This window comes from Mastomys coucha, unplaced genomic scaffold, assembly GCF_008632895.1.
Source record: "Mastomys coucha isolate ucsf_1 unplaced genomic scaffold, UCSF_Mcou_1 pScaffold15, whole genome shotgun sequence".
In the NCBI taxonomy this organism is placed as follows: Eukaryota; Metazoa; Chordata; class Mammalia; order Rodentia; family Muridae; genus Mastomys; species Mastomys coucha.
In genome coordinates this window covers 135,680,172-135,690,243 of record NW_022196897.1, presented here as the reverse complement: position 1 = coordinate 135,690,243, position 10,072 = coordinate 135,680,172, and the positions used below count along the sequence as shown (strand labels likewise).

At 38.2% G+C, this 10,072-nt stretch overlaps 1 protein-coding gene across 1 annotated transcript in view; it reads right to left on the bottom strand.

Annotated features, from left to right (window-relative positions):
- Positions 1–692: 692 nt before the first annotated feature.
- Positions 693–10,072, bottom strand: part of LOC116091122 (zinc finger protein 120-like) — a 19,971-nt gene continuing 10,591 nt past the window's right edge. Inside the window, 4 exon segments of the mRNA XM_031372192.1 lie at positions 693–870; positions 872–2,234; positions 3,302–3,362; positions 3,568–3,694. Of these exon segments, the coding sequence (XP_031228052.1) occupies positions 829–870; positions 872–2,234; positions 3,302–3,362; positions 3,568–3,694 (1,593 nt within the window). The 3' untranslated portion in view covers positions 693–828.

The window sequence follows — 10,072 nt, the reverse complement described above, 5'->3', positions numbered from 1 at the left end:
CCCTCTACCCCTGCTCACCACCCCACACCTTCCTGCTTCCTGGCCCTGGCATTCCTCTACACTGGGGCATAGAATCTTCACAGGGCCAAGGGCCTCTCCTCCCACTGATGACCAACTTGGCCACCCTGTGCTATATATAGGCTGCTGGAGCCATTAGTCCCACTATGTGTACTCATTGGTTGGTGTTTTAGTCCCTGGGAGCTCTGAAGGTACTAGGTAGTTCATTTTGTTGCTCGTCCTAACGGGCTTTAACCACTTCCACTCCTTAGGTCCTTTCTCTAACTCCTTCATTGGGGACCCTGTACTTAGTCCAATGGATGGCTGTGAGCCTTTACTTCTGTATTAGTCAGGTACTGTCAGAGCCTCTCAGGAGACACCTATATCAGGCTCCTGTCATCCAGCAATTGCTGGCATCCAAAATAGTGTCTAGATTTGATGGTTGAATATGGGAAGGATTCCCAGGTGGAGTAGTCTCTGAATTGTCCTTCCTTTAATCTCTGCTCCATAGTTAGTCTCTACCACTCCTCACATGGGTATTTTGTTCCCCCGTTTAAGAAGGAATGAAGTAGCCACATTTTGGTCTTCCTTCTTCTTGAGATTTTTAAGGTTTGTGGTTTGTATTTTGTGTATTCCGATTTTCTGAGCTAATATCCACTTATCAGAGAATGCATACCATGTGTATTCTTTTGTGATTAGGTTAAGGAGCTTTATTTGTAAGACCAGAAACCGGAAGCCATCCAGATGTCACTCAACAGATGAATTTGTAAAGAAAATGTTTCATTTATACAATGGAATACTATGAACTTATTATACAAGGACAAAAAAGTCTTAACAACATTGATTGCATTCATGGGGTTTCTCTCCAATGTGTGTTATGTGTTCTTTTATGAAGTACAAGACCAAATCGACTTGAAAAGGCTTTGCCACATTGATGACACTCATAGGGTTTCTCTCCAGTATGAGTCCTTCTATGTTTTTTAAGATGACTGTGTTGTGCAAAGGCTCTATCACACTGGTTACATTCAAAAGGTTTCTCTCCAGTATGTGTTCTTCTATGTTCTTGAAGGTAACTCTTTCTTGCAAAGGTTTTATCACACTGGTTGCATTCAAAAGGTTTCTCTCCAGTATGTGTTCTTCTATGTAGTTTAAGGCCAATGTTTCTTGTAAAGGTTTTATCACACTGGTTACATTCAAAAGGTTTCTTTCCAGTATGTATTCCTTTATGACTTAGGAGCTGACAGTCTCGTGCAAAGGTTTTACCACATTGGTTACATTCAAAAGGTTTCCTTACAGCATGTGTTCTTCTATGTCTTTGAAGGACACTGTTTGTTGCAAAGGCTTTACCACATTGGTGGCATTTGAAAGGTTTCTCTCCAGTATGTGTTCTTCTATGTTGTTGAAGGCCAATGTTTGTAACAAGGGCTTTACCACATTGGGTACATTGGAAAGGTTTCTCTCCAGCATGTGTTCTTCTATGTACTTTAAGGTTACTGTTTCTTGCAAAGGCTTTACCACATTGGTTACATTGAAATGGTTTCTCTCCAGTATGTGTTATTCTATGTATTTGAAGATGACTGTTTCTTGCAAAGGCTTTACCACATTGGTTACATTCGAAAGGTTTCTCTCCAGTATGTGTTCTTCTATGTAGTTGAAGGGTACTGTTTTTTGCAAAGGCTTTACCACATTGATTACATTCAAAAGGTTTCTCTCCAGTATGTTTTCTTGTATGTATTTGAAGATGACTGTTTTGTGCAAAGGCTTTACCACATTGCTTACATTCGAAAGGTTTCTCTCCAGTATGTGTTCTTCTATGTATTTGAAGTTGACTTTTTCTTGCAAAGGCTTTATTACATTGGTTACATTTGAAAGGTTTCTCTCCAGAATGTGTTCTTTTATGTATTTTAAGATGACTGTTTTGTGCAAAGACTTTACCACAATGAGTACATTCAAAAGGTTTCTCTCCTGTATGAACCCTTTTATGGCTTTGAAGAGAATTGTGAGATACAAAGTTTCTACTACCTTGGTTACACTCATAGGTTTTCTCTCCAGCAACTGTTGTTTTACGTATTTGGAGAATACTGTGATATGCAAAGGCTTCAAAATGTGGGATAACTTCATAGGATTTCTCTACAGTATAAATTCTTTCATGTCTTTGGTTATGACTCTGAAATGCAAAGGCTTTCCCACACTGAATAAACTGAGAGGGTTGCTCTTCAGTGTGACTTCTTTCATGCCTGCAAAGATAATTGGCATATGTGAAAGCTTTCTCACATTCAAAACACAGATAAATCTTTTCATCTCTGTGAATAAGTTTTACAATTTAGTCTAATTGTAAAGAAGAACCTGATCTTAATCTATTATCACTTGTTTACATCCGTGTAGTTCCTCCCCTTCATTGTGAGTTCTTTTGCATCTTTGAAGATTCATGGGATGTGAAGAACATTGATGACATGGTTCACATTTATAGCATCCTTTTCCTAAATGAGTTTGTTCACATATTTGAAGAGAACAGGAAGAACTCAGAGCTTTACCACTGATTTCATTAATAAATTTTGGTATCATGTTAACACTACCAAGGCAAAGAGAAGAATTTTCACATACCTAGTACTCAAAACAATTTTCCATTGTGTGATTTTTGTAAGTATCCCCCATAATGTTGGAAAACTAATTATTTGTAAACTTTTATCACATTTAGAAGCCTACTCAAAGGGGGGAGTACTACATATCTTCCAGTTGTGCTAGAAGAGGGAGAGGTTGTTGCTTATTTCAATACTCCTATGTTGACATGGATTGTATCCAGTGTAACTAATGGCAACCCGATTTAAAAAATAAATGCCATAGGGATTAAGGTTTCTCCACAACAGCTTTCCTGACTGTTACAAACTGTCAATTTCACAAAATTTGGCAATATTATTACAAGTATATTATTGACACCAGTTTTAGTATATGCTTATTAGAAGCTTTTAGACACATCCTTATCACCTATTCAATGTCTATATCTTTTGCAATGTCTAGGGGTAGGAGATAACCACATTGGTAGTTCTACAGGTTAATTCTGTTGGTCTGTGATTCAAATGCTAAGATCTATTAAGGCATTATTGCCTTGCCTTTTTACTTAGAGGAATGCCTTGCAAACACAAATTAGATACCTGACATTGTTGTACATAATTTTGTGAGAATGTAATAATCATCTATAACTTAAAGTCACTTTTTTTAACCATGTTGCTTTTCTTTAAAACTCTCAGGACATATTCACATTTCTTACAAAACCTATTCTTATCTGGTTGCACATGAATATTACCTTTCATATCTTCTAAAACATTGAAGATGTTCTTCAATATTATCATCTTCCCAAATGTAGCCTAAAATATAGGACCAAAAAATTTATGTTATATTACTGGAAGTTACACAAAATTTAAGATTCTAACTTCAGTGAACTTTAGAACCATGAGTGATTATTGCCCTCATTCATCATCCTTTTCAACTGAAATTACAAAAACAAATAACAATAAAAAAGAAAGAGTTGTCCATACATTTTAAAAAGTGAAAGGAAATTCACTGTCTTACCTACTGCAGTAAGATTCCTATAAGTCTCCAGCATCACATCTTTGTAGAGACTCTTCTGAGAAGGATCCAGCAAAGCCCACTCTTCCTGAGTGAAGTTCACATGCACATCATCATAGGTCACTATACCCTAAAATATCCCATACATGTGTACGTAAGAAAATATATTGATGAGAACATTGAAAATTTATACTTCATTGAGAATATAGTCATATGATTCTAGTTATTCCTCCACTTGTTCCCTGACACAAATGCTCTAATGTGATCAAGGCATTTTAGAAGGAAACTGAATAGCGAATGAGCATCACCTCTGTCATTTCTTCACCCTTGAGTAGGATGAAGCCTTCCACATGAAATGGCAATTAGGAGACATAAAAACACCCAAGGAAACAGTTCACCAGTGCTGAGCACACATCAGATAAACTGTATGAATAAGTACTAACTAAAAAACAAAAATGATGAACTCACTGGGTGCTTTCACTCATGCCTTAATCCCAGCAATCAGGAGGAATACACAGGTGTATGACATTGAGGTGGATGTCAGCCTGGTTTAAAATATGAGTTCCAGTACAGCAACAGGTAAATATTAAAGCAATAACTCCCCTGCAAAAATCAATCAAACAAAAAAGTAGAAAAAAATATAAAGAACTGAAAGGTCTTCACTCAAGTTCCTACAAATAATTATACATTCACTCCAGGTCTGTACTCTCCTTTTAAAAATCTTAAGTGACCCAATTTCAACAGTAAAATTAATAAGATTTTAATAAAAGGTAATGTATGTTTAAACATTTGCAAATGGACAGATGAAAATAAAATCCCCCATAATACCCAATTCTTTGGGTTTTAGTTAATTCCAAAAGTAGTCAACTTGACTACTAAGAATAGCTAGCACAGCATGCAAAACACAACAGCTGAGAAAGATTTTCTCCCTGTGGAAGGTAAGGAGAGCATAAAAGCCATTTCCAAAGCAATGATTTTCTTCAACAAAGGAAACATTGAGTTTTTTTGTTTTTTTTCTCTTTTTTTATTGATTTATGTTTTATTGCATTATAAGAAAAAAATACATGCTTTCAATATATCTAAATTTGCTAATATTTAAAAACATATTTTAAGTAAATAGAGTTGCTACGCCCACTCATCTACACCAGTTACGTGTGCAGTATCGGGGGTAAAAGCCTGATCATCGACAAGAGGCCTTATGGCCCCAAAAGGTAGCTTGTGCCTCCTGGGTATTCAGACAATCACTGGCATCCCCTAACTCAGACATGTTCCAGATTAGTCTTTCCAATTGTCAACATGCCCACTTATTTAAGCATAAAAGTACCCCAAGAAATGATTCCTTAATGGCTAAACTTAAGATTAAGAATTGTCTCCTGACCAGCACAATGTTCCAAAATATCCTATTTTAATTCCTAGCTGTCCTTAGGTTGGAATTTATTTCAAGGAATCTGCCTTGCCAGACAGGTTTTCCTCAGAGCTAGCAACAGAGGTCAAGCACATTACTTAGGCCAGTCACACAGAACTGTTTTACATACTAGAGAGTAATCGAAGGGCTTCCCTCACTGAAGGACATTAGTTAGAATCAGAACTTCCTGGTGCTTTCCTCCAGCAAGATCCAGAGAATTAGCAGGAAGTGGTAGAATTGGAATCTCCTAGTCCTTGCCTCTAGCAGAATCAGAGAATTAGCATAGGAATACCAAATTAGCCCCAGCGGGAAGGGCACCATTGCTCTTCTGCCAGCTTCACAACTGGATACTTGATCTTGGTCAGTAAGATCACTGACCTTGATGTGACTGTCACCTGCATACATGACTCTTGTCACATGCCCTGCTTTCTGTATACCATATAAGCCTGCTTTTCACTTTAAGCAGGAGGACTCGCACTTGGGGACTCACACTAGGACTCACACTTGGGGACTAGCGCTGGACTTGCGCTGAACTCTCTCACACTCTGACTAGAACTAGAACTTAGATGGATTAGGACTCAGATTCATGCAGTCCACAGTCCCTCGGGCCCAGAGCGCTTGGGCTGGGGGATGCAGCACCAGTCCAGAGGAGATAGCTGCTGCTTTAGACCCAGTGTGTTTTAGATGGCCTCAGATGTACCTTAACTGCTTTGCTGCTAGTGTTATAACCGGCGTGGGTACCCCACTCTCGAGGACTCAGGAAGGAGGCCTCTGTAATAACATGAGGTTGATTTTTATTTGAAACTAGTATACAAGGGTCACTCTGTAATCGTCAAGACCAGAGCGACCCAGAGGAAACAAAGCTCTAGGTTTTTACATTATTTCAGAACAGAGGTTTACAGCTTACAGCCTGAGCTAGTTACAGATTGCAACACGGGCTGGTTACACTTTATGTTCTCCATTGTTCTTTAGTTTCCATTGACCTTTCTACTCCAGGTTAGGATAACACACCTGTGACTCGCAGGAGGGATGGGGGAGATCTGCTCCCCAGGATGTCTCCTGGAAGTTGTATTCCATGGGGATGTGTGTTTGTTTTGTGAACTCTTGTAAAACCCCTTTGTCTTAAGGATTAGTGGACCTCCTTGCTTTCTGGCATTTTTTTTATGAAGCATCCATGTTTGACTCAATTTCTACACTAGATTTGTCATTTCTCTTTTGCAATGACTGTAAAAGTCTGATGCCATTTTTAAGAAATACATTCAGATTCAACACACTCTTGTGTTGGATCTGTTTGTCATTCTTCGCCTATGCCTCATCAACCTGACTAGGAGCCCGTTTCTCCCATGGGTTGAGGGAGGCCCAGATCGGCCAGCCTGCAGCATAGAATTACATAACATTCTTGTTTGCCTTTTATACCCCCTTCTATACCTGCAATAACTTTCATTTTTTTTAATTTGTCATATTCTTTAAAATTTATAAAATATTGTAACAATAAAAATGAGTATGATGCAAATTGTTTGATATAAAACAACAATCAATTGAACAGTCTTATGTAGATGCTTGTCTACAGCAATACTGAAAATACATACATTTGTCTCAATATAAATTTGAAATAACTCCAAATATATTAACTGTATATTTAAAGAAAAATACATCACTACTAATATTTTTTTTCAAATGAAAATGAATAGTTAAAAATCTTTGTTTTGTTTTTAGTAGAGATTAAAATCTTGGCTCTTACTTGGCCCAAAATAAGAACAATTTTTAGACACTGGAGTTTATTGTAATAAGGCTGTACTTCAGCCTTATTACCCTCACATCACCAAAGGATTTTACCTCCATTGTAGCTAAGCTGAGAGTTGACAGTTCTGCTGCACCAAGGAATGAATTGTAGGCATGATTTTTGGATACAGGTTTCCTGCTATGGTCAAAGTTGTTTGACTGGAGTGATTGTCATCATTCTCAGCCCACAGAGAACAGGTTACATTTATTTAAGAAATGGTGTATGTATTAAGATGGTCTATCCATGAAGTCATTCACCGTTTCAATGAACAACGGTTCTGCGTGGACGGAGGTGTAGACATTAGGTGAATGTAAGAATCTGGTTCATTGGCTGTGGTGATTTTGAAAAGCATTCATCTCAGAGAAAGAGTAACTTATAAAGTTCTCTTCTTCAAACTTGATACCATAGTTACAAACATCAAGCAAAGCATTCAGCCTCACTCAGTTGTTCTCTTACAAGGCTACTCCCAAGTTAATTGTCTATGTTTCTTTTAGCTGTATAAATTTTGAAATATGTAAGCTGTTTTGAAAACCACAGTATAGTATGAAAACATCAAATAAACAATCCTACTAATAGAGAGGCTCAGATAGGAGAAGCCTGATTTCAAGACCATTATGTGGATCCCAGTAAGACACTGTCATGTACAAGCAAGCAGAAAGTGAATATGGATTGTACAATATTGGACCTATTTCTCCAATTACCAAATTAAAGAGACCATTCATTATATGACAGCCAACAAATTTCTAATTTCTCATATTTTTGAATTACAATCGATTAGCATATGTTGGTAATATTAACTTCCATATTAAGAGATATTAAGAAAAAGTAATTGTTACTTCCTGTTATTTTTGTTTTTAGAGTTGGAATTAAGTTTGTGGGGGTTTGTTGAAAGATTATTTCTTGCTTCTTCTAGACTGTAGTTTTGCTCCTTATATTGGTGTTTTCCATCTATTATCCTTTGTAGGGCTGGATTTGTGGAAAGATATTGTATAAATTTTGTTTTCTCATGGAACATCTTGTTTTCTCCATCTACGGTAATTGAGAGTTTTTCTGGGAATAGAGTAGCCTGGGCTGACATTTGTGTTCTCTTAGGGTTTGTATGACATCTGCCCATGATCTTCTAGCTTTCATAGTCTCTGGTGAGAAGTCCAGTGTAATTGATAGGCCTGCCCTTATATGTTTCTTGACCCTTTTCACTTACTGCTTTTAAACTTCTTTCTTTTTTTAGTGTATTTGGTGATTTGATTATTTTGGGATGGGAGGAATTTCTTTACTTTTCCAGTCTATTTAGAGTTCTGTAGACTTCTTGTGTGTTCATGGGCATCTCTTTCTTTAGTTTAGGGAAGTTTTCTTCTATAATTTGGTTGAAAATATTTATTGGCTCTTTAAGTTGGGAATCTTCATTGTCTTCTATACCTATTATCCTTAGGCTTGGTCTTCTCAATGTATCCTGGATTTCCTGGGTGTTTTGGATTATGATCTTCTTGCTTTTTGCATTTTCTTTGACTGTTGTGTCAATATTTTCTATGGTGTCTTCTGCCCCTGAGATTCTCTCTTCTATCTCTTGTATTCTGTTAGTGATGCTTATATCTACAACTCCTGATCTCTTTCCTAGGTTTGCTAACGCCAGGGATGTCTCCCATTGTGATTTATTCATTGTTTCTATTTCCATTTTTAAATCCTGGATGGCTTATTTCATTTCCTTCACCTGTTTGATTGTGTTTTCCTGTAGTTCTTTAAAGGATTTCTGTGTTTCCTCTTTAAGCGCATCTAGCTGTTTACCTGTGTTCTCCTGTATTTCTTTGAGGGAATTATTTATGTCCTTCTTAAAGTCCTGTATCATCATTGTGAGAAGTGATTTTAGATCTTAATCTTGCTTTTCTGGTGTGATGGTGTGTCCAGGACTTGCTATGGTGGTAGAATTGGTCCTGAGGATGCCAAAAACCTCTGTTTCTGTTGCTTATGTTCTTAAGCTTGCCTCCGGTCATCTGGTTATCCCTAGTGCTACCTGCCCTGGCTAAATCTGCCTAGTGCCTGTCCTTCCTGTGATCCTGCTTGTGTCAGTACTCCTCAGATTCAAGCTGTTTCTGTGATCCTGTGATTCTGTGATCCTGGGATCCTGGGCCCATTAGAGTGCCCAGGAGTAGAGCTTCCTCTGGGCATTGTGGGACTTTGCTGCAAAATTTGCGCCCAAGGTCTGCTCAGAGCACAAGGCCTGACAAACTGGAAGGAATCAATGCCACTGATTCACAAAACAACACATATAGTATGCACCCGCTGATAAATGGATATTAGTCCAGAAGTTTGGAATACCCAAGATACAATTCACAAACCACATGAAGCCCAAGAAGAAGGAAGACCACAGTGTGGACACTTTGGTCCTTTTAAAGGGGAACAAAATACCCATGGAAGGAGATACAGAGACAAGGTGTGGATCAGAGACTGAAGGAAAGGCCATCCAGAGTCTTCCTTCCCCACCCAGGGATCCATCCATATACAGTCACCAAATGTAGAGACTATTGTGGATGCCAAGAAGTGCATGCTGATAGGAGCCTGATATAGTTGTCTCCTAAGATGTTCTGCCAGAGCCTGACAAATACAGAGGTCCATGCTCACAGCAAACCATTGAAGTGATCATGTGGTCCCCAAGGAGCTGAAGGAGTTTGCAACCTCAAAGGAAGAATAACAATATCAACCAACCAGTACTCCCAGGATTTAAACCACCACCAACCAAGGAGTAAACATGGATGGACCCATGGCTCCAGCCATATATGTAGCAGAGGATGGCCTTGTAGGGCATTAATGTGTGAAGAGTCCCCTGGTCCCATCAAGTTTTGATACCCCAGTGGTAGTAGAATGTGTGCCTAGGAAGGTGGGAATGGGTGGGTGGGTGGTTTCGTACTCTCATAGAATCAGGAGGAGGCGGGATGGGATAGGGGGTTTCTGAAGGGGAATTCGGGGAAGGGGATAACATTTGAAATGTAAATAAATAAAATATCCAATAAAAAAATACGTGGTACCACTGATTAAAGTAGAAACAAAGAGAGGCCTACAAATATATTCCAGTGATTTAAACAAGAACTATGAGATTGTAGTCAAAATAAAAATCAAAGAAATCTCTGGTCAGCATTCATCCTGTGGATTCTCATTCTTTCCTTTGCCTATAATAGAAAATCGATTGGGGGACAGATCAATTGGAGAGGTTTACTTAAAGCATACAAATGTTTCAACATTGAAAAAAAAATTTAACTACTGAAAAGTATCTTGTTCTCTTATGGTGAAGAAATGTGCTGGGCGGTGGTGGCGCACACCTTTAATCC